The 25693-nt window shown below is 34.7% G+C and overlaps 1 protein-coding gene across 1 annotated transcript in view; it reads left to right on the plus strand.

The window, feature by feature from the left end:
• SPOCK3 (SPARC (osteonectin), cwcv and kazal like domains proteoglycan 3) overlaps positions 1–25693 on the plus strand; it is a 481842-nt gene that overhangs the window by 308505 nt on the left and 147644 nt on the right. The window contains 2 exon segments of the mRNA XM_030312786.1: positions 274–397; positions 20444–20558. Of these exon segments, the coding sequence (XP_030168646.1) occupies positions 274–397; positions 20444–20558 (239 nt within the window).

Raw genomic sequence — 25693 nt, forward strand, 5'->3', positions numbered from 1 at the left:
ACTATAAGCTACACACACAAATTCTATATGCTGAAACATAACTATTGTCTACATGTGACTAGCACAATATTTTAAAGGAATACATTCTTATTTATTATGGGAAAATCTTAATATATGACATAGAAGATTATGATGCAGATTACCATATTAAGTTTACCAATTATATCTTCAGGAGTTGGAATGACAGTGCAGAAAAGGCATGATGCTAATATAAATTTATGTACTTAAAAAATGTACTAAGTGTGGTTATTGTTGCTGTTGTTGTTTTAACAGTGTGAAGGATGCAGGAGTAGGACACAAACAATGGAGGGGTCCCATATCGTCCACCTGCAAGCAGTGCCCAGTGGTCTATACCAACCCAGTGTGTGGTTCAGATGGTCATACCTACTCTTCCCAGGTAAAGGCAATTATAGTCATTTATTATGAAATGTGTAATGTGCATTTATCATTAAGTGAATAAAATTACTAGTTCTCCCATGTGGTCATCCAAATGATTTATTTATCTTTTAAAAAAGTGCAAATAATCTCATCGGTTTGGAATCTGATTTCATATGTATTTGTTTCTCTTATATCAGAATTTTCAAAGTTTGAAATACTAAAATTGTGAACATTCTGCACACTCAAGTAAAAAAAAAAAAAAAAAAACAACATATCCTGCGACACCTGTGTGGTTCAGTCGGTTGAGTGTCCCACTCTTGGTTTTGGCTCAGGTCTTGATCCCAGGGTGGTGGGATTGACCCTGCATCCGGCACCTCACTAGGTGTGGGGCTCAAGATTCTCTGTCTACCCCTCTCTCCCCTGCTGGCACTCGCTCTAAAAAAAAAGAAAGAAAAAGAAAAAAAAATAAAAGAAAGTAAAGGGAAGGAAAGGAAAGGAAGGGGGGAGAAGGGAAGGGAAAGAAAGGAAAGGAAAGAAAAAAGAAGGAAAGAAAAGAAAAAAGAAAAGAAAAAGAAAAGCAACATTTCCTTTGTTGCTACTTTGAAAGAGGTCAGAAATGGAAGCATGTCATATGATAATGTTAAAAATTATTATGAGTATAACAACAATAGCAGCTACAATCTGTCATTATTATTAGTTCTTTTCTATAGTATTTTGTTATATTTTGTTATTTTCTATAGTATTACTTTTAACCCCCCAAATCCCTTTTAACAAATGAGAAAACTAAAGATCAGAAAGATATGGCAAATTTCACATATTTATTGACATTGAAACCAAGATGTGTTTCCATCTCTGATTCAGTGTCTCTGTTCTCTCTTCTACATTATTCTGCCTCTTGATTTGGTGTCCTGTATTATTTAAATATATAGGAGCTTTTAAAAACTTTACATAGATACTTTTTACATAATTATTCTAGAATTTTTTTCATCTTAAAATTTCACTTACTTTGTAAATGTTTCCATGTTTATACAGAGATATTATACTTATTATGTAATCATTGCATTTGATCCTATTGTACTAATAAATCATCTTGTTCATTCTTCCACTGTGAAAAAAAAAAAAAAAAAACTTTACCTAATAAGATACTGATAAGTGTTCTTTGATTATGTGACAGAAGAGAATGTAGGCTCACAAGCTCTTACATGAAACTTTGGGACCAGGTAAATTTATGAATTTAGATTTTTTAAAAAATATTTTAAAAAGATAATGTCGCATGTTGTATTGTGTCCCCCATGGAAACTTGCCCTATAATTAAACACATTAATATCTCATTAAGAAACTATATGAATATTCACATTAAATAAGATACATGAAAAGTGTAAAATAACTTTACCTCAATTCATATCTGAGTTTGCTTACTGTTAAGGGAGTTCCAAAAATTGTTGGCTACCTGAACATTTTGTTTTGTAGATACCTCTTTATGAACCATCCCTTATCATAATATATGTGTCTTCACAACTTAAACTTGCGTTTATAATCCTAACCTTAATAATAGCACTGCAGTGTTAAGACGTATTCATTCAGTCAGTAAATACATACATAGTACTTATTTGGTGCTTACTACTGTGTATCTTGGTGAAGGTGCCATGTGCTTATTTGCTGAAGTTTTATAGGTATATAATGCTAGGAGAGAACAGAGAATGGTACTGGTTATCTCAATATGACCTTGATGTTGGTGAATTTAGCGTGGTCCAGAATCTCAGCTTTGCAAGTTAAGAAAATTCATGCTTTCAGCACAAGGGAGAATGAATCTATCTCATATTATGTAATCCTACTTGACAATGTAAATCATTATACTGATTTATTCAATGACAATGAAGGCTGAAGATTATAATATTCAGATTGGTGGGTAGAGCTACATGGCAAACAAAGTTTAATCTTAATTGTACTTGATGAACATTGATGGTTGAACAAGTTGAATCAAAGAAGAGATTGGAGTTTCTACTGGCATCTAGCTAGGATAAACTTATGTCTCTCTCAACATTAGAAATATATGTGCTGGAGGAACTAGTATGTTTGTGTCCAGGGTGTCCCTAGAGCGTGCTAACATTAATCCACCACCTAGTTGTTTGGGACTGTCTTAGGGATGCTCCTAGTAGATGATAAGTTCTATAATTTAGTTTTACAAAACACAAAGTTACAATCATGAATGATGTCTTCCTTTCGAGACCATAAGGGAGGACTTGCTTGATGGTTTTGGATAAACACAATTATATCCCCACTCAGGATTAAATATACCTATCATAAGTAGGTTAAGTCACATATACTTCCAATGCCATGAGGTTTCTCCATTGTTCTTTGTACTGAGCACCCTGTGAAGCCTCAACTTACAAATCATTTTCAGTGACTTTATGAATATTGTTAATGAAACCATTGTAATCCATTGAATTGTAACCATTCTGAGTGATCCATTGAATTCTAAACTATTGCATTATTATTTTAATATTTATTTGCATATATATCATTCTAAATACATGCCTTGTTGATACAAGATGAAGTGAAAAGAATGTGGTTCAAATGAATATGAGCTTTTAATAAACCCCAATCACCATCCTCATTTCTGTTGATTCTAATTTAACTTGGTGATTTTTTGCCTATGGACCACCAATACTAATCTTACAGCAATGAGGCTTGGCTGTATAAAACAATGCAAACTAAATGAAGATCTTATCCCAGTAAGACCTAACATTAAATAATCCTTAATAATAATTTTTGGAAGTTTATTGGATTTGAAATTCAAAATAAGGCCTTCATCTTTTAATTTTACTTTTCTGTAAGACAAAGCCCAAAGCTGTTTAGGTACTGGATCAAGAACAAAGACCACAGAGGCTAATGCCTTCTTCAAAAATCAATTTTATTATTTCTCAGCATCTACTTATCAGGAGATGAAAACAGAAGATTGGTGCAGGGGTCAAAGGATATTTATTTTGGCTCTTGGATCACTCAATTTTGTCAATACACTAAGCAAATTCTGAGGGGGAGCCTTAAACAGCTTTGGGGTAGTTCATAGGCATTGGAACTCACATTAATTATGTTCTCCAAATTCTGGGTTTAGTATGGACCATGAAGCTCCTTGCTTGAGGTTTCTAATCCATCAGCTAAGTATTTCTGATATGTTAAACACTGGTCATTTCTCTGCATCCTCACCAATATTCTATTGTTACCTGAGTTTTTTATTTTACTGTTTATTTATTTTTGAGAGAAGCAGAGGCATAGAATGAGTGGGGAAGAGCACAGAGAGAGAGAGGGAGATACAAAATCTGAAGCAGGCTCCAGGCTCTGAGCCATCAGCACACAGCCCAACATAGCTCTAGAACTCATGGACCACACGATCATGACCCGAGCTGAAGATAGTTGCTTAGCCAACTGAGCCACCCAGGAGCCCCTGAGTTGTTAATTTTAGTCATTCTTCCAGGTGTGAGGTGGTATCTCATTGTGGTTTTGCTTTGTGTTTCCCTGCTGATGAGTGATTTTTTCATGTGTCTGTTAACCATTTGGATGTCTTCTTCGGAAAAGTGACTGTTCATGTCTTTTGCCCATTTCTTCACTGGTTTTTGGGGTGTTGAGTTTGATAAATTCCTTGCAGATTTTGAACCTTTTATCCGATATGTCATTTGCAAAAATCTTCTTCCATTCCATCAGTTGGCTATTAGTTTTGTTGATTATTTCCTTAACTGTGCAGAAGTTGTTTTTTTTTTTTGTTTGTTTTTTGTTTTTTGTTTTTATCTTGATGAGGTCCCAATAGTTCATTTTTGCTTTTGCTTCCCTTGCCACTGGAAACATGTCTAGTAAGAACACGTGGCTGAGGTCAAAGAGATTGTTACCTGTTTTCTCCTCTAGGATTTTGATGGCTTTCTGTCTTACATTTAGATCTCTCATCCATTTTGAATTTATTTTTGTGTAGAGTGTAAGATTGTGGTCCAGGTTCATTCTTCTGCATGTACAGATTTCCCAACACCATTTGCTGAAGAAACGGTCTTTTTTGCATTATATATTCTTTCCTGCTTTGTCAAAGATTAGTTAGTCATACATTTTGTCCACTTCTGGGTTTTCTGTTCTGTTCCATTAATCTATATATCTGTTTTTCTGCCAGTACTACACTGTTTTGATGATTACAGCTTTGGAATACAGCTTAAAGTCCATAATTGTGATGCCTCCAGCTTTGGTTTCTCTTCAACATTGCTTTGGCTATTCAGGGTCTTTTCTAGTTCTGTATAAATTTTGGAATTGCTTGCTATTGCTTTGTGAATAATACTGGTGTTATTTTGATAAGGATTGCATTGGATATGTAAATTGCTTTGGGTAGTATTGACATTTTAATAATATTTGTTCTTCTAATCCATGAACATTGAATGTTTTTCCATTTTTTTGTTTCTTCTTCAATTTCTTTCATAAAGTTTTGCACTGCTGATGGGAATGCACACTGGTGCAGCCACTCTGGAGAACAGTATGGAGGTTCCTCAAAAAATTAAAAATACAGCTCCCCTTTGACCCAGCAATTGCATAAGAAGGTAGTTATCCAAAGGATACAAAGGCACTGATTTGAAGGGGCACATGCACCCCAATGTTTATAGCAGCACTATTCACAATAGCCAAATTATGGAAAGAGCCCAAATGTCCATCAATGGATGAATGGATAAAGAAGATGTGTGTGTGTGTGTGTGTGTGTGTGTGTGTGTGTGTGTGTAATGGAATATTACTCACTGATCAAAAAGAATGAAATTTTGCAATTTGCAACACGTGGATGAACTAGAGGGTATTATGCTAAGTGAAGTAAGTCAGACAAAGATAAATGTCATATGATTTCACTCATATATGAAACTTAAAAAACAAAACATGAACATAGGGGAAGGGAAGGAAAAACAAGATAAATACAGAGAGGGAGGCAAACTATAAGACACTCTTAAATGCAGAAAAAAACTGAGGGTTACTGGAGGGGTGTTGGATGGGGGGATGGGCTAAATGGATGATGGGCATTAAGGAGGGCATTTGTTGGGACCAGCAATGGGTGTTATATGTAAGTGATGGATTGCTAAATTCTACTCCTGAAACCATTACTACACTGTATGTTAACTAGATTGGATTTAAATTAAAAAAATAAATAATACTGACAAGAAGCCAGGTACTATCAGCTCAGGATGTGGGACCCTGAGGGTGAAAGCCCAGTGCTGCTTTGCTGGTCTTCTTGTGATCTTTCTATATTTTGGTTCCCTTGCATATGGCTGTTTGTTTTACGACTACAAATAATATTCCTTCAGATTCTATTTTGGACCCACAATGCTTCCTCATTAACTTCAGCTCAATTTATGGACAGGAAATTATAAATCATGTTTCCACTGTACAACTTAATTGGAGGTGAGGGCATTACAAAGTACAATAGGTGCAAGTTGGGGGATGGGGTGGGAAAGAGGTTATCACAAGGTGTCCAAAGGAAAACTTCAGTCAAACTAGGATAGAATTTTAGAAAGTGTATCTCATTACACAGTGTGACCAATTTGGAATAATTATTTTATTAGAATTCAAGTTCTGAACTTGTCAGCTTGTCTAGAAATCCTCAGCAGAGTATTTTGAAAATGTATACACAAAAATACAAAGGAACAGATGAACAATTATGAAAAAATTGATTTGCTTGAAATAATATTGGGACTTTTGTGATTTTTATAAGAAGCATTTTTGTAATACCTGATTTTTTTCTGTTAAGATGAGTAATTGACACTTTTTATATATGCTTAAACTTTCATTTTAAAAGAACAAATGTTTTCTGAATTCTTTCAAATTCAGCAATGCCAGAAAAATCAAAATATAAGTCTGTTCAAGGTTATTTGAGAGGTAACCATTCCTGAAATTGACACAAAAGATAAAGGTCTTTGTTTCTTTTTTTCAGGCAAAGTCTATTTTGATTGTATCATTTCAGTAAGAACTAGGAATTGTTCTCCCATAAAGCATCTATATTAGTCCGTGGATATATTTGTAACTGATTTGTATACATTGGATACTACATTTGCTAAGTAGAAGTCAATAAATAATATTAATGTTTTAGAACTTAGCACGCCCTGGGGACAACACACTGATTTTGAACTCTTTTTTTTTTTTTCATATTTAGTCATACAGTGCTTTGCAATGGAACTTAGTAATGGTGAATTCCTTAGATATTTATAAGAAATTGGGTGTGTGTGTACGTGTGTGTTTTGAGGTAAGACAAGTAGAATACTTAACCATTATATACTGGAGCTCCCAACTCTTGCTACAGACATGCTATTTAAATTGGTTTGGGATGGGATCCTGTGAATCTGAATTTGAAAAGCTCCTCAGGGGATTTTTAAGTGTAGGCATAGTTGAGAACCATTGCTTGCATCCTTTCAAATTATTGTTTTTGAATTCTTATTTTTTAATAAATTAGAACAACAATAGCATTAGTGGGGGAACCATTTGCTTTTTTACTGCAATTTGAGAAAATCCCATTTTGTTTCAACATTCTACTATTACGTCTTCTTTTTCCTTATTTTTTCCATATTTGAAGTATTCTATTACTTCATCTTTGTAACAGTTACTAATTCTAGTAGCTTTATGTACATTTTGAAAGATAAATATTTCTTGACACTTCACCGTTTGGATGTGTTATATCTGTTAGTATTTAGAATGTAATTGTCCTGTGTACCTTCCTCTGAATACTTTGTCTGAGCTAATTTTATGCTGGAAGATCAAAATTCAGAAACACATGTGCACTGTTTCTATTTGAACTGCTTTTCAACATAAGCTAGGTTTTACTTTTGGCTTAGGTATGTCAGCTCAATCACAATTACAACTGCGTCATATTAACAGAATCATTGACTGGGATAAGCTCTTATGAAATCACTGAACATTGAAGGAAATAGTACGACTAAACTTTATCATAAAATTTCAGGTTTGAAAGGAACTCAATAGGACATATAGTACAGGCTTCTACACAAAGCACAGGTGCCTAATAAGATGTGTTCTGTGAGATAAATGTCTATATTTGTGGGGAGCTCTAAATGTCAGAAAACCTTTCTTGTCCCTTGTCCATTGATTCGGTTTCCAATAGTCCTTTTTCCTACCCCCTCAGCATATATTGAGGAACAAAATGCAAACTCTTATATTCAGTTGTTGGGGAAAAAGTGAATTCTTAAATTTTTACTTAAAAAAGAGCAAGAATTTGGGCACATGGGTGCTCATTAGGTTAAGCGTCTGACTTCGGATCAGGTCATGATCTCACAGTTCGGGAGTTTGAGCCCAGTGTCAGGCTCTGTGCTGACAGCTCAGAGCCTGGAGCCTGCTTCAGATCTGTGACTCCTGTTCTCTGCTCCTCCCCTGCTCATGCACTTTTCTTTCTCTCAAAAAACAAATAAACATTTTAAAAAAATTACAAAAAATAGAACAAGAATCTTTGGGCACCTGGGTGGCTCAGTCAGTTAAGCATCCAACTCTGGTTTTGTCTCAGGTCATGATCTCATGGCTTCCTGGGTTCCAGGCCCACATTGGGCTCTGCTCTGACATCACGGAGCCTGTTTGGGATTCTCTCTCTCTCCACTCTCTCTGCCTCTCCCCCACTCATGCTGTCTCTCTCTCTCTCTCTCTCAAAATTAATAAATAAACAAAAAATGGAGCAAGAATCTAAAAGACAGATTAATAGATAGAATATTATTTAATTTTTATGAGACTCAATTCCCAGCCTTTGGAATTATTTCATACCTATTTATTTCGATATGAACTTTCTAAAAAATATTCACCTTCATTGAATCTGAGACACTCAACTTGGGTTTCCTAGAAAGCCAACCCTCATTTCTGCACTGATATTTAAATATATTAAATCATATTTAATTAACTTATATAATTATGACATTAATTTATTTGAACAGATTTTAGGAACAAAAAAAGTGAGGTGGTAAGCATAAAACTCCATTGACAGAAATGAGAAAGTTTGGAGTCATTTATTAGTGTTAAGTGTTTAGCATGGTATAGATACCAGTTATTGCCCTGGACATCAATTGAGGGTGAATTTCCAATGTATTGTTTTCTTGTCAGCCAAAAATTATTTAGGAGAAACTAATTAATATATATCTTTTCTGTAAATATTGCATGTTTGGGTTAAATATCATTACCAAGTAAAGGCGAAGTATAATTTTTTAATCAGTTGAACTTGAACAAGTAAAAATAATCACTGAATTTTCATACTGCTTAAATATTTTCTAGGAAAATATTGAGCAAAAATAAATTCTAACTACTTTGCTCTTCAATTCTTGATTTATTTCTTCTCATAATATCCTATATTGTATATTCTAATTGTTGATTATTTAGTGTTTTATAATATGTTAATAAGTTTTAGTGTATTTAAATGCACACATAAAGTTAAGGGAAATAATTTAGAGTGATGAGTGATTTTTGTTTTCCAAAAAGAAAAAGGAAAATTAAGAAAATTAAGTTTAAACTTGAAAACTATGTGCCATGTCTATAAAAGGATTGTTACATCAGACTAATTGCTTCCATTGCTAAATATTTGGACAATTCTTCCATCTGTTCAATTATAAATAATGAACAATATGTTATTGCTGTGACAATGGATATTTTGGCCTTGCTTCTAAATTGTTTCACTGACTAAATCATTTTTCTTCAACTTGTATTATATGAAGAAACTTAACTGCATCTTTATTTTCTAATTTAAAACACCTTAGTACCATAATTAGCTTTGGAAGGTGGCTTTTTGAAGCTAAGTGAGCACACTGTATTTTTGAGGGTTAAAGCTCTCGTGTGTATCCATACTCTAAATACCTGCCCCATCTTCTCCAAGAGATTGCATTATGGATTATGTTATATAGAACTCTCTTTCTTTCTTTAACCTTAACAAGACATAGGCTTACTTTCTTGGCTCGTTCAAGACTCTTGAGTTATATATATTGGTAGCTACCATTCAGTGAGTTTAGGACAAAGTTATGACCAATTTCTAAATTTATATATTGATGTATTTTTGAGATTTTAACCTTTTTACTTTTGTGTTAGTGACCATGTGTTAGCCTTTCACAAAACTCAAGTTGTATTATAGGGTGTGTGTTTTTTTTTAATTTTTAAAATTTATTTATTTGTAACTCCTTAGGAAGTTGAAAAATTGGCAAAACTATGTTCCGCACATTTGCCTGTGAAATACTGATCATTAATAAAATCTAAATCTAAAAGATTTTGATCCAGTAGTATGTGGCTGTCTTACCCATTTCAGTGACTGTATAAGCAAGATATGTATTTTCTCACCATCTCTGTATAATCACTATGTTTTGTAATGCTCTTTAATTTCCCTCCACCCTAAATTCTGTCTACCAAGGAAATTAGTCTTGTTATGTGAACTGGCAATGGACTGAATACACTGTTGCACATGAAGGAAGCCAATTAAACAAAAGAAAACTGTGCCTTTCAGAAAAACAGCACATATATTTCAGAAAATGCTTCATAAAAATGATCCAAAAAGGTAAATAAATAATATAAAGTAGAATGAAAAGGTATAAACAAATATTCTGAAATATGGAAGGAGAAGCCAAGAATAATAAGGTGAAAAAATAGTAAGAGAAATGGAAAAATTTCCCAAAATGTTGAAAGGCATGAATCCACAATACAGGAAGTATAATGTGTACCAACTGTGCCTGGGTGGCTCAGTCAGTTAAGCATTCAACTTCGGCTCAGGTCATAATCTCGTGGTACATGGGTTCAAGCCCCACGTCGGGCTCCCAACTGTCATCTCAGAGCCTGGAGCTTGCCTCAGATTCTGTGTCTTCTTCTTTCTCTTCACACTCTATCTCTGTGTCTCTCAAAATGAATAAACATTTTTAAAAAAGGGGAAAAAACCCAATATTGACCTCAACAGTGTCTCCCTTTCCCACTCCAGGGTCATGACCCAATTACATGAACAAATGCCTGCTAGGAACAATGTGGTATCATTGATCACTTCACCTAAGATCAGTGCCAAATTTGTATCAACTTTTCTAATTGGGTACCTCATGTTGTAGAGAGAAATTCCTGTCAAGGTGCTCATAAAACAATGAGTCTGGTATGCCACCTGGAACTGAATAGCCAAGTGTGATTCATTTAGGAGAGATCTCAGTTTTCTGAGAGCCACATGATCCACTGGTGGTGCTTCCTAAAGCAGGTGAAGTTCTCTTAGATCACCGCTGAGGTGCAAATCACCACGTTTTCTATATGGAGGCAAATGAATGCCTGTTTTCCATACAAGATAATAGTTCCGACAGTACACATAGTGTTGTAGAAACAAAATAATGTTAAAACGGGTGTGACCTGCAAGTCACAACTACATTTTTCTGTGGACACAGATTGACAGTGCATCAAAGGTGACCTTCCAGCCCACTAGAAGATCTTTGATTTTCCAGTTGAATTAGCATAATTGATTCTACTCCTTATTTTTGGAGTGATGCTTGAAAGCAGTCTCTTCAATCTGTCCACTTTTTGAAGCAACCAACTGAATGGCATTCAGCCATCTCACTGAATGGTGGAGAATGGAGATGGGAAAGACTCCTGGCGGTATTGGCAGGTGCCTTGCATGAGAGGTTCAGGATCTGGTGCCATCCCTTTCTCTTTCTGATAGACTTCTCAGTTAGATTAAGCAGAATAGAGAAAAACATATCGAGGGAAAGGAAAATCCAGAAGTTAAATTTAAGGCACTTGTGACACTTTGGGAAAGCCCTACGAGGGCACTTTCCTTGAGGAGGAAAGAAATAAGGGTGGCTCTGAAAGACAAAAGACCATTAAAGTCTCACCCTCTCCCATTTCTCCCAGAGTCTAAGGGTCCCCTCCCTAGGCACTGAGGTTGTTGCTCTCACTCTATAAAGACAAAATTAGTGTGCCCCAATATAAAAATTAAAATTTCCCCTTTCTTCCTATCAGCTCCTAAACACTACACATGAACATTTCATCTACAAGAGTCCACCTGAGGAGGGACAAGGGGAATAGAAGTTAGAGAGAAGCATTTTTGTTTGCAACTTTTAGCTTCATGGACTACTGTCAGGGGACTTAAGTGAGCAGTGTGATCCAGGACCATGTTAATCCAACAAGACAATCCAAGTGGCTGAATCAGAAATAAGCCTGAATTCCCATGATTCCCTTTGAACAGGCTGTCACCTGCAGGATACGGCAGCCAAGCCAGCCTGACTTTGCCATTAGGAGAAGGAAAGAAAAAGCCTGAATATTGAAAATAGGAAATAGGTACCTAGAACGTCTTTTCATCTTGTTAGTTACTAAGGACCCACCCGAGAGGCTTAAATTCCCTTTCTGGGAGACAGCAAAATTCAGTGACCAAACTGCTTTACTAAAGTGAAGGAGGCAGTCAGAAACCTCTTTGAGGAGATTTTTGAAGAGACCATGTGAATGCTTACAATATCTGAAACTTATGGATAGTAAAGGGCATTAGATACCTTACCTGTCACCCTGTTTAGTAATTTTGTGATAAAAGTTTCACAGCTGTAAGACTACAAATAATGCAAAAACTCAAACATGTGATGCATGTTTGTTTCAAAGGACAAAAGGACGTGGCCAGAGTCAGTAGATAGTACTGGAATAGCAATAGTATCGCCTGAAAAAAATTTCAACAGAGACTTGTAGCTGAAAGAGTCCATTAGGGTTGTGGAGCCCTAAAGATAGGGAGTATGATACAGCATGCTGGACAGCTTCCAAATACACCTGTTGGTTTAATTGATATAAAGGAACAAGCAAAATGTCCAGGAGAGGAACATACATGTTTCAAGACTCAAAAAGTCCAGTTAGGTACTGGGACTGCTTTATGGCACTGATGACGAAAGGAATAACAGTTTTCCTTCACTATTGGTGAGACTGAGCATTGTGAATCCACCCAAATAGTCCTAAGAAACTTCACTTAGCAAGCAGACTTGTGAATTTTTTCAGGAGTTTATTCAGCCATCCCTGCTGGTGGAAGTGTAATAATATTACAGTCAGAGTCATTGAGACTGAAGCTTCTGACTTTCCAACCAGTAGGGCATCATCTGTATAGGAAAATGGCAACAGTGGCAAGGAGGTTTTCCCCCTAGAAAACTCTTGGCTCTTGGCCATATCTTGATAAGGGAGACTTTCCGCTGATACTTATCAGACAGCAAAGTATAAACGTATAGCACGTTAATACCTGCTATACGTTCAGATGTAGAAGCAACCGCAACATATACTGAGTTGGTCCTAAAAATCCTCACAAGAAAAGTCACGTTGACTTACCTTACATATTGTAAATGTGCCCAGATGCCACAGTTGAATCCAGGGTCACCTTCCCCAACAGAATCAGGCATGATGGATGGTGCTTGCATCCAACTTAGCCATACACGTTTGAATCTCTTCCCTAGTCCAGCGTTCTTCAGTACATTTGGATGACTGCACACAGCCTTCTGTCTCATTTGGAAATAGAGAACCGTTGATCCTACTGTCAAGATAGCACCACATTCCTCCTCCTGGCTGGTGGCTAGTAAACAATAACTAGAGCACTATTTAAATAGATTCAGCCAACCTTAGCTCTTGCTGTTCAGGCTCAAAATTGTCAATAACAGATAGAACACTGGATGATCCTTTTTCTACTTTTGGCTCATGACTTAGGTGAGAGCATTCTGAGAGTTCACTACTGGGTCTTGAACAATCTTCTCATAACTTCTAATCTGGTTCATGGAGCTTAATATCCTTTCATTTCCAGAAAACTATACCTCTGTGAGCATCCCATCCTCATTACCAAAAGAACTACGAAAGGTCTGAGATGTTTACCCTACTTGCAAATAGATGCCAGGGTTTATACATGCTAGCAGAAGACCTAAGATTCCTGGGTCAGAGACAAAGTAATTTATTACTTATGACACAAGGAGCATAATGTTTATATTTGTGTCAATTCTCCTTCTCCCATGAGTCCCACAGGCACAACGCAGAGTAACACACACTGGGTTTGTGTCACAGCTAAGGAAATCTGGATATTTCAAAATGGGCTGTAAAGAAGCCTGCTCAAACTTTGCCTTGTGGTGAGACATTATTTTTATTTTACTGGGAAGCAAACAAATCTGCCCTTTCTTCCAGATAGGAGGCAGAATTATCACCGTCTTGCATAGATATTACTATACAAACAAAATTGAATAGATAATACAAAACAGAAGGCTATCAGTGCTTCTGCTCCTAAGATGTAGGGAAACACAAGAGATCTATAGGGACGTGTTCTCCAATACTACAAAATAATAAGATAGCTCTACAATGTCAGAAAAACTAGATTTCCCAATAAAAGTCGTAACAGATGAAAAGGATTACTACAAAATGATTAACATGTTAATTCACCTAGAAAATCTAATAGAAGAAATCTAATCTTGTAGGTATATAATAAAAATGGTTTCAAGGTATATAACGCAATTTCTACAGGGAGACATTGTCAAATGTCACTCGCACATTGTGAGGTTTCAGCTCTCCTCTCCTAATAATTAATGGAGCTATAAGGAGAGAGAGAAAAAAATTAGGTTCCTTCCCTCCCCTCCTTGGCTCAGAGTAAGTCAGTGAATCCACTGCATAGTGGTGAATGGAGAATGGTTGAGCCTTGTAATACAGTATGGCGGTGTGGCTACTTGTGCCTAAGAACATGGCGTAGTTAGTGGGGAATATTCCTGGAATTTCTATGCTGAAGAGATAGCCAGCAAGGTTGCTAGATGGGTTCAGTTGGGCAATTAAGAAAATAGAGGGATCGTATAAGTAAATCCATGTTTTTTATTGTTGGAGAGAGTACTTACAAACATGGAAAAGGGGAGGCTGGACAGAATCTTGAGATGTTGGATTGGAATTGGAGATATCAGTATGAATGCATGTTGAGTTTTTGTATCAGTTAAAAATATATAGACACATTTGGAATTGGTTATAGATGTATTTGTATTGTGTGTATCCTAGAAGAATACTTGTTTATTTATAGTAATAAATTATTAACTTCTGAAAGGTTAACTAGTTTGCTACCACCATTCTACCATCTCTGTCTCACCTTATCCTTGTCGGTTTTCCTTTTTATATGCACCTTTCCTACACAAACTGATCCCTCATAACGTTTTGGCCACCCCAGTTAGCAGGTACATAGTCTTTTCCATAGTCGGCTTTGCCAGGATTCTTCCTCTCCAAAAGCGTATGATGAGCTGTGGTGGTCTTAGATGCACCTGTATTCCTGTAGTGAGTCAACAGAGGGCCCTCTGGAGGTAGTGTCTTCTCAGGTTACTCCCTCAGGTTTACTCAAGAGGAATTATTACATGGTGGAAAAACTAAGCTTTGTGTGTTTGTATCTTTGTATCAAAACTCATTGCACCAGCTCTTCCCTATCTTTTCCTTTTAGCACATGCCAAAGTATATCACTGCTACCAGTGCATAAAACAGTTTAGATGCTATAGACCATTAAGCCTATATCTTAGTTATAAGAATAGTACATAATTTAAAATAGGTTCTTGGTATTTCTTAAGCATAATAAACAAAAAAATATCCTCAAGTTTCATGTCATTGAAATGGTTAAAATAAAAATTTAAGCGCGTAAGCCCCATAGACATTGAAATGTATGCCCAAACTACCGCAATTTAGTATTTTTATGTTTGTGTAGCTATTAAAGTCATCAAAATTTTCAGGTCTTCAGAATATTTTCTCTTGTTAGCTAAATTTAATTTTCTGCTCTGAATCCTTCATCTCCTCCTGCGTTCTTTTAAAATGCATCCCTTGTTACTTATTAACATTCTTTTTAAAAAAAAATACTCCCATTTATATCTGTTAATGTAATTTCTTCTCTTATATCCTCCTAATTTGGGGGAGCACTTAGTATCATGCTCTTCTATTTTCATCCATTTCTTAATTATTTTTAACCACTCCATACCCTTCTGGAAGAGCCTGAGTTGGTGTCTGTCAAAGTGCATATGATATACTAACATAAATAATGAAAATAGAAATCAATAGTAAGTTACAAATGATTTCATTACTTTTATGTATATATCAGTCATCAAACAACATGGTTTTAATAGGTTTTATTTTCAATGAAACTACTACTGATATTGAAAGCAACATTTGTCTGGAATAATTTAAATAAGAATCTTAGTTTGATGACAGAATTTAATAAAACCTGTGAAAAGGAAATAATTATAAAATAAATACACTATTTTGTTGATACTTAAATTTTTAAAATTATTACCAGATTTTGAATTCTGGGATATCTGTTTACAACGATGGCTTTACAATGATGAAAATGCATAGCTGAATGCTACATTGTGCACACAGATCTCAAAATAAGAGACGCTTGATAATATATGATCTTATAACTCAATTAAATAATTTAGTGATACGAAAAACAGATTTTTTTTATATGTATATATTCACAATCTCAACCGAAGTGAGGGAGTAAACAATCCTGACCTTCTAGGGCTACACTGGATTAGGTTGATTTTAAGACAACCGCCTATACACCTGTGAACACACTTTGATACTCTTCAAGGAGAAAACATCCCCAAAACAGTATTTCCTCAGTTCTGAGTCCATAGGTTATGTTGCAAGTGGTTTTCTCCTTGGCATGTTCTCAGGTTGCACTACAACATATTGTAAGGTTTGTGCCAAATGATAAATTTCCTTGGGGAATTTTTGTTTAATTTTGGAAGAAAAATATCTATAATAATAATTAGAGATATATTAGTTCAAAGAGTAAACTACATCTAAGAGGATATGTTCAGTAAAATAAGGATTAAATGTACTATTGTTTTATTTTTTCTCGGCAGCTCTTAGTCAGATAGTCTAGTTGCCAACTGTGCAATATCTTAACTGGCCCATGATTATGTGACAGGGATTGTAAATTTATTAACCTGGGTTAAAGCTCCTTTGCTATCCCCATGTCATCTCATCTCAGCTTAAATGCAACTAGTCTTTATCATACCCAACTTCTAGACATCTGACAGAAACAGTATGAGGTGTAAGGACTAAAGGGAAATTGGCTTGCATATCATTCAGCCTTAAAGATTGCTTAAGTTAAGGACTTTAACATTCTTAGGATCCTGTTGGTCCTTTTCTCATTTTGATTTTGCTTAAATAGCATCTGTGCTCACATCTCTAGTGTTATCCCTGTAAAGGGACAGATCTGAATAAGCATATGGGAAGACTTTAACCACCTCATGTCATAGGACTCTCACCTTGTGCTGAGGGAGGTATGCTATAACATTTGTATGTAAAAATCAGTTTCCCCAAATAAGCTTTCTGGTGAGAAAAGAAGTTTACTCACAATAAGTGAGGTGTTATTTCTGAAGGAAAAGTATAGTGACAAACAGAAAACAATGGTGTAGTGTCCACTTCAGTGCATAGGGTTGCCACAGATTTTTGCTATGCTTAGCTCCCTGCTTGTCATTTATGCTACAGTAATAATGTGTGTGGGTAATTGGTAAATCCCAATGAATGAATGGATTCAAGTCTAAATCAAGTCTTTTTTTCTTTCTCTGGTTGTCTTTGCATGTGAAACACCAGAGTGGGAATCAGAGAACCTCAAGTGGAGGACATTTACTTGCAGAGGGGTTAGCTATAGCTGCCTATGAGGAATTCTATTCATGAGAGCTCTTAGACATGATATTGGTTGTCTAATATATTAAAGGTGTGGAATGTAATATATTAGCCAGTCGAAGGTAGATTAAAGCAAATACTAAAAAAAAGTGATTCATGATATTCCAAATTACCAATTTATTTTTTCACTTGTATCAAAATTTTTATCACCACAATAAGAAATAGAACATTGTTGCTATTTTTACCTACTGCTAATTATATACTTGTTCTACATGAGAAGCACTATAAAGTAGGCTGAAATCCTATTTTAGCCATGCATTTTTGATCAGTTGCATAAAGTTCTCCAAACTTCACTTGAAAAACTTATTTTAAAAAATATATCTATCCTACCTCATTCCTCAGTATATAATGCATCAAAATTGCTTAATACAGTGTTTGACACATAGCGATACCTCAATTAAAGTCATTTATAAACTATGTATTTTGTTGTGTTAGCTGATGTGTATTTTAAATTTAATTTTAAGTTTAATTTTAAATTTAAATTTAACTTTAAATTTAAATTCCTGGATAATTTCAGTACTTGAACCCTGTAGTTTATACCATTGCTTTTTATCTTACGTGCATTACTTTAATGAATGACCAAAAAGAAAATACTAATGAAATATGGAAGGAATCTTAAGTTTAGTTACTTATTCATCGTCTTTTGATTGACTAGTGCTTAAATCGGGGCATTATTGACATTTGAGGTCATATAATGCTTTATTTTGGGGGGGCTTATCTGTGCCCTGCAAGATCTTTAGCAGTCTTTCTGGCCTCTGACTAGTAAATGCCAATGGTAATCCCTCCCGCATAATTTTAGCGGTTTTCTCAAAAACCATTTCAAGCTGTCCCCTGGGGCAAAACCACTCCAACTGAAAACCTCAGATTTAAGCCATCCAACAAGCTCACAGTGATTGCATTATCTTAAAAACTGTAATGATAACCTGTCTCAGTGTTTATTACCCTGATGGTTGGGGTCTTTTCTATGAGCAGACTAGATCTCTCCTATAGTAAAATTAAATTTTCTCCTTTGATATATAATTCAGCAAATGATTTTAACTTACTTTCCCTGACAAATGGCAACTTTGACCATGGAAAAATCATTTTGCAGGCTTGCTTTTCACAGTAACTCCTAACTTAAGAATCCTTAATGCTCAGGGTCTTAGATAATCAGGAATGCATTAATCATGTCTTTCTCTACAGAATTTCCATTTTTTGGTAATTATAAACTAATGAGCATGCCCTTTATGTGATATTTCAGTTCACTTATACCTTTATAAATATTTCAGCTTTGTGATAATTAAGTAAATTGAATGTCATTAATTAGAAATCCAATCAGTAGATGTAGCTAAAAAAATATTTTAAAATAGTGCTTTTAATGTCCTAATATTCTTTGAATAAAATTCTTTATGAAGATATTTTTATTTCAAAATCAATCCATAAGGAAATAAAACTAAATGGCTTTCCAATTACAGGAAGCTAGATTCTTTTTTTTTTTTAATTTTTTTTTTTAACGTTTCTTTATTTTTGAGACAGAGAGAGACAGAGCACGAATGGGGGAGGGTCAGAGAGAGGGAGACACAGAATCTGAAACAGGCTCCAGGCTCTGAGCTGTCAGCACAGAGCCCAAAGCGGGGCTCGAACTCGCAGACCGCGTAATCATGACCCGCGCCGAAGTTGGCCGCTTAACCGACTGAGCCACCCAGGCGCCCCAGGAAGCTAGATTCTTATAACTATAAACATGGGTGGATTTGCTATCTTTCTGATTCCGTTGGTCTTTGCAGAAATGCATACAAAAAAAAATAAAGTTTGGTAAAATCATTCTGAAGAAGAAATTGTTTTATTTATAAAGTAATTCCTTTTCAAAACTATAATTTCATCATATGCAAATTTTAGACAGCTTTGAAGTTTGTGTTATGTCAAAGAAAGTTATCTAAGAGGTAAAACCTTTTTAAACTAACAACTCATGTATTTCTGTTGTTCATTCACTTATTTTTCTGGCTTTCATTTTCTTCAAATAAAAAAAGCACTTTTAAAATAAACCACATTTAGAATGTAAAAGGGTATGGTGTAACACATCTTTGAAGGGAGCTAACATTTTCATATTTTAAAATTCAATATTAGCTATAATTAATATTGACTTTTGGCTTTGTCTGCTCACATTTACAATTGTTCTTGAACTTTTCTTAAATTGTGTCATAAGTCAGAATTTTCATATGACCAGATTCCAAATTCTGAAATATTATGTTAAAAGAAGTTACAGTAAAAAAAAAAAAATATATATATATATATATTAATTTGAAGTCTCAAAGTTTTATATAACTTATCTGGCTTTCATTAAAGTGCTCATAATTTTTACTTTTTTCTACTTTTGATTAGCTATTGGGCATTTTAATTATATTTAAAATCCATTGAGATTTTATAAGTCAAAATCATTTCCTTAAATTACTGAAACATTGAACAATAAAAAATAATTTCTTTGAAGGAGTTTATTCCTCTAAAAAAGGCCCACTAAGCCACTACAAATAAATTCCAAGTGTAATAATTTTTACTCATTTGTTGAAAGTCTAGTTTCGAATTTCGCCTGTCCAGTAGAGAGTTATTTGACAAAAAAAAAAAAAAAATGTTGTACAGATATGAGTAATCTGATTAGTCATTGGGTGTCTTCAGTTCTTCTTCGTATCAGCTGAAGCTGAATTAAATTAGTCACTGGTACATTTGTCGATTGGAGCCAGAAAGTCTGCCCTATTTAATTTTAAAATAATTTGCACTGAGTAAATTATGGACGTAGCCACTAAAGAAATCACATTACTTCAGAATTAGCAAGATCTATTTCTTTTAAAGTAGGAAAGTAATTATTGCCTCTTAAAAGATGGAGTAGGCTTACAATTTTTTAAATCATGTCAAATTATGCAGTTATGAAATATTAAGAATGACAAGGTACTTAGGCTTAAAATTTTACAAAGAGTAATGTTTACAAAGAAAAGCAAAACAAAACTAAGCTAAACTAAAGTAAAAACGAAACAAAACAAACCCAAAAAACCCTCAGAACTTCATGTGCCATAATAATTTTGATTGTTTGAGTTTAATTTCATTCAGCTTGTGTTACATTTACTGACAGCTCAGTTCATGGTAACTGTTGTTCTAGGAAAACTACCTATTTGATTTTTCAAACTCAGTAGATTCCATGTTACTATCCCAATTACGCATATGAAAAAAATCGAAGTTCATAACATTTAAGAAATTAGCTCCAAATACCACGGTTAGAAATTAGAACTTATAGATTTGAAATCAGGTGTAATGTTCTTCATTCCATGCTATTCATTTGCCTTTTTCCATAGCATGTGTAATAGAATCAAATAGCATGTGACTTTGTATTGATTTAACTAAATGTATCTAAATAACTATTTTCTTTTCTCTTTGTATGCAGTGCAAACTAGAATATCAGGCATGTGTCTTAGGAAAACAGATCTCAGTCAAATGTGAAGGACATTGCCCATGTCCTTCAGATAAGTCCACAAGTACAAGCAGAAACGTTAAGAGAGGTAAGTGATAAACATTTATTTATAGTTTTACATTTGTTTTCTGTATTAAAGTGTTTTGCAATAAATGTTGGCATTAAAATGAAGTTTACTTCATTTATTACTTCATTTACTTCATTTATTACATTGTAAATGAAGTATTTTTTTTTCTTTAGTCTCAATTATTTTAGCAAGCGACATTTTTCTACGGGGATTTCTATTTATCTTGATAGTAACAGGTGGATGCTTCTTTTCTACATGTTCACCATATATAAAAAATCTAAAGAAATGTCTTTTATAAATTACTGTGTCTAAAATGTGTTTGACATTCCTTTTTTCTTTTGGAGCAAGTCAGTGGTAAAGCAGTGAGTGAGAAAAGAGTTTGATCAGATGTGAAACTGGGCAATTAGTAAGAAACTTTTAAAATAAAGAGATCTACCATAAAAAATATATATACATATATATAAAACATAGTGTGCATGAAATATATATATATATATATATACATATATAAAGAGGTCTACCATAAATATATATATGTATATATATATACATACATGTATGTATGTATGTGTGTGTATATATATATATATATAAATATAAATATATATATATATATATATATATATATATACTGTGTGTGTTTGTGAGAAAATTTCCCTACAGAATAGTTTAATTAATTAAACTTTCTTTTGATTAGGTCTAGAGTCCTTAAATCTTTATTTTTATTGGTTTGATGTATAATAATAAAATAATGAAATACATTTAACTCCGTATGTGTTATTATATAAAATTTGACCTTTTGCAGATTATTTGTTGTAATTCACACAATATTACTTACATGTTTGAGGTACTGTTTATGCCTTCAAAAATATCTCTATAGCTCCTTGTTTCAGTTCTTCATAACTTTAGATGAGGAAGGATATGTAGGGAATACATATTCCTTTAAGTGAAAGATTATTTTAAAGAGCATTATCATCAACATTTATCACATATTTTATAAGCATATGAATCTTATAATTTAATAATTATTATTGTGGCTTCTTAATGAAGACCATTGATTTTTGTACTTTTTTCTGAAAAAATCAATAATGGATACATGGACAGGAAATATATTAGTTAAAATGTAGTCCATTTGATACAAATTATGTATTTTATTTTTTTTAATTTTTTGTTTTTGTTTTTGAGAGAGAAAGAGGAGGGGAAGGGGCAGTTGAGGGGAGCACAGAGGAACTGATCAGACTCTGCACTGTCAGCACAGAGCCCGACATGGGGCTCAAACTCACAAACCATTAGATCAAGACCTGAGCTGAAGTCAGACACTCAACTGACTGAGCAACCCAGGCACCCCTAAATTATGTATTTTCTTAAACGTGGTATACCATGAAAACGATTTTATTATAGATAAAATGTTTTGTTTAAATTCCAGTTAGTTGATATACAGTGTAATATTATTTTCAGGTGTACAGTATAGCGATTATAAAACTTTTGAACTTTAATTATACTATTTATATTGGTCATTACTCATTAGGTAATATTTAAGACAATTTAGAAATGAAAACTGGGGCGCCTGGGTGGCTCAGTCAGTTAAGTGTCTATCTTTGGCTCAGATTATGATCTCACAGATCGTGCTGACAGCTCAGAGCCTGAAGTCTGCTTTGGATTCTGTGCCTCCCTCTCTCTCTGCCCCTCCCGTGCTCGCTCGCTCTCTCTCTCTCTCTCTCTCCCCCTCTGTCTCTCTCTCTCTGTCTCAAAAATAAACATTTAAAAAATGAAAACCTATGTTATCATATCACTTTTAATAACACAACTAGGTCATTTTATTACTCAAAAGTAAATTGATTTGCAAATTAATGGTAAGCTAGTGCTCTGACATTAGGCAATGTGCATGAAGACAACAACTGGTGGAAGAAGGAGTGTAAAGCTGCCTCCCAGGAGCCCTGTTCTTGAAGCCTCACCTCTGTTGCCTTACACCAGCCTATGGCCAGCGTTAGAGCATGGTTCCTTCTGGATTCACCCCCACCCATAATCCCAATCCACTCCTTCTAGCATAGTCCAAATAAGGATGTTTAACATGACTTTGAGTAAGTTAATCGACCCCCATGTAATTAAGAGCTAATTATAGTTTTCTTTCAACTGAACTACTTCCATATCTCTGTCTTCCTCATACCCACTCCCTATTGACTTAACTGAATGTGTTTTCCTCTGAAACTCGCTTCAGGTACAAAGTAAATCCTACCTTGGTATTCAATATCCATGTCTCATTCTTTTCATTGGAGGCTATTAAGAACACTTGAAAAGGAGTAATCAAAATTAGTGCATACCTCTAATGCATCATACCCTTCAGCAAAGTTTCCCTTCAGTAAGATTCCCTGCATGTGAACTTACTTTTGAATGAGAAGATAGGTTTGAGGTTGATCAATTTATCATATTCTCCCACAATCTGCAAAAAAAGAACTTAATATGCATTGAATATGGAAGGTAAAATATTTAAGAAAATGATACTCTGTGAATAAACAATGATTACGTTTCATGTTGCTCAGATTCTCTGTACAACGTCTATATTAGTATGTCAAGAAGGAGCCTTTACTTAAAGTAGTATCTCGGGGAATAAAGATCATTTGTGTTCAAGTGTGTGTGGAAAGAGAGGCAAGAAGAATTTAAAATAATCCTGTTCTGATGGATTGTCAAGGCAAAGCAAGTACAGGATTTTGCTAACTGCTGTGGAAAAGCAGTACAGAAAATTGTGAATGTCATTCCTACACAGTGCCAAAGGCCAAGAGACATGGGAAATGTAAAACTCAGTTCAGTATCATTTCTAATCTTTCAACTGTCATTTACATTAGAAGCATGCCTTTGGTTGACTGACTTAGGAAGTGCAGGAAACTCTATTTAATAGCATCTCTGTTTTAGAAAAAGCAAGGAAGAAACTACCAATGATGAACTAGTTTTTAAATCTTTCTGACTTCCTACGTTTGAGGTCAAATTGACAACATATTATGTTTTCTATGTTAAGAGCCGAATAAATTCTTCAAATCGACTTGTATTATATAAAACAAACAAAATATATTTCCTTTAGGGACCCCTGGGTGGCTCAGTCAGTTAAATATCTGTCTCTTGATTTTGGCTAAGGTCATGATCTCACGGTTTGTGGGTTTGAGCCCTGCATCAGACTCTGCACTGGCAGTACGGAGCCTGTTTGGGATTCTCTCTCTCTCTCTTTCCCTCTCTTTGCCCTTCTCCTGCTTGCATATTTTCTCTCTCCCTCTCTCTGTCTCTCTTAAAATAAATAAACTTAAAAACATACATTTCCTTTATATAAGAAAAAATTTAATTTCTCCTCTATTCTCCGAATGTATTCAATAATGGATGTGCATAAATTGGTCCAAGTGTATACATTCAAGAAACCAAAATTTAAAAAAAAAGAAACAGTTTACATTGGTGCCTGAATGACTCAGCCAGTTAAGCATCCGACTTCAGCTCAGACCATGATCTCACAATTTGTGGGTTCAAGCCCGTGTCAGGCTCTGAGCTGACAGGCCTGAGCCTGGAACCTGCTTCAGATTCTGTGTCTCCCTCTTTTTCTGCCCCTCCCCCACTTACTCTCTGTCTCTCAAAAATGAATAAATGTTAAAAAAATTAAAAAAACAACAGTTTGCAGTTTTGAAATTCCAGATTCTGAATTTGTATAGGTAAATAAGCATATCTGTCTCTCTTCAATCAGTAACTTAACTGTACATTTTTTTTTCTGTTTTCCTAACCCATAAAATCAAAATTACAAAGACCAAATGCTTCTAGGTCCCTGTAGTGTATTACTTTCTCCCCCCTGGCCCCCCATTTTTTGAAAGTTTATCATTTGGTCACAAACACAGAATGATTATTTGGAAGGTTGATCAACTTTATTCAAAGTATTGATTGACATTTTAGATGATTTTTAAAGCTAATATATTTTATATAACCACGTTAATATGAGATTCATAGTTGTGATCATGGAACATGAATAGACCATTTTCCACAGAGTTTGCTTGTAATATGTAATGCAATCCCAAATCTTAGAAGGGACTTGCAGGACCAAAGATAGAGAGCAATGGAAAGGACCTTAGAAAGTGTTTATTTTGCAGTTGGTAAATCCAAATTCAAAGAAATAGACCCTAGACATATCTTAAATGATTTACACAACAGTTGTCTGTAAGCACAGTGAATTTTAGACCTATGATATGCCATAAGTGCTCCATTAGGTTATTCAGTTGACTGGCTAGATTCAGAAAACCCTTTAAATGGCAATTCCTTTAGGTTTCAAATTTGAGTATTCTAATCCTCCGAATACTATTTTTTTTGTAATTATGGGTTTTATATAGCTATTATGGCTTTACTTATCTAATCTCTTAAATTTTTATTAATTAAAAAAAATTTTAGTTTATTTTTTGAGAGAGAGAAAGAGAGCATGGGTGGGCAGAGAGAAAGGAAGAGAGAGTATCCCAAGCAGGCTCCGCACCGCCAGTACAGAGCCTGATGTGGAGATCGAATTCACAAACTGTGAGATCATGACCTGAGCTGAATCGAGAGTCAGATGCTTAACTGACTGAGCTGCCCAGGTGCCCCAAATTTTATTAATTTCAAATAATATCACTCTGATTCTGTTTATCCTCACCCCTAAGATGCATCTAAACACACTCACATACCTCCATAATTTGAAATGTTGGATTGGAGTGGAGATAGCAGTACGGATGGAGAAGAACCCATAAAAAATTTCCACATTATCACAGAGGCAAAAGAAAATAACTTGGTGAGGATGTGGATGAAAGGGAACCCTTGTACACTGTTGGGGAATGTAAATTGGTGCAGCCATTATGGAAAATAGTATGGAGTTTCGTCAAAAAACTGAAATCAGAAGTACCATACAATCCAGCAATCCACTTATGGGTATATAGCCAAGGAAAGAAATCAGTACCTCAAAAAGATACCTGCATTCCTATGCCCACTACAGCGTTATTTACAATAGCCAAGATATGGGAATAACCTAAATGTTCACTGATGGACGAGTAGAGAAATAGGGATATTTAATATCCCATTCCGTGTGTATACTAAAAAAGAAGTTTCCCGCCAAATTCAGCAACCTGGATGAACCTGGACAACAACACTACGCTAAGTGAAGTAAG

The sequence above is a fragment of the Lynx canadensis genome, chromosome B1, assembly GCF_007474595.2.
Source record: "Lynx canadensis isolate LIC74 chromosome B1, mLynCan4.pri.v2, whole genome shotgun sequence".
NCBI lineage: Eukaryota > Metazoa > Chordata > Mammalia > Carnivora > Felidae > Lynx > Lynx canadensis.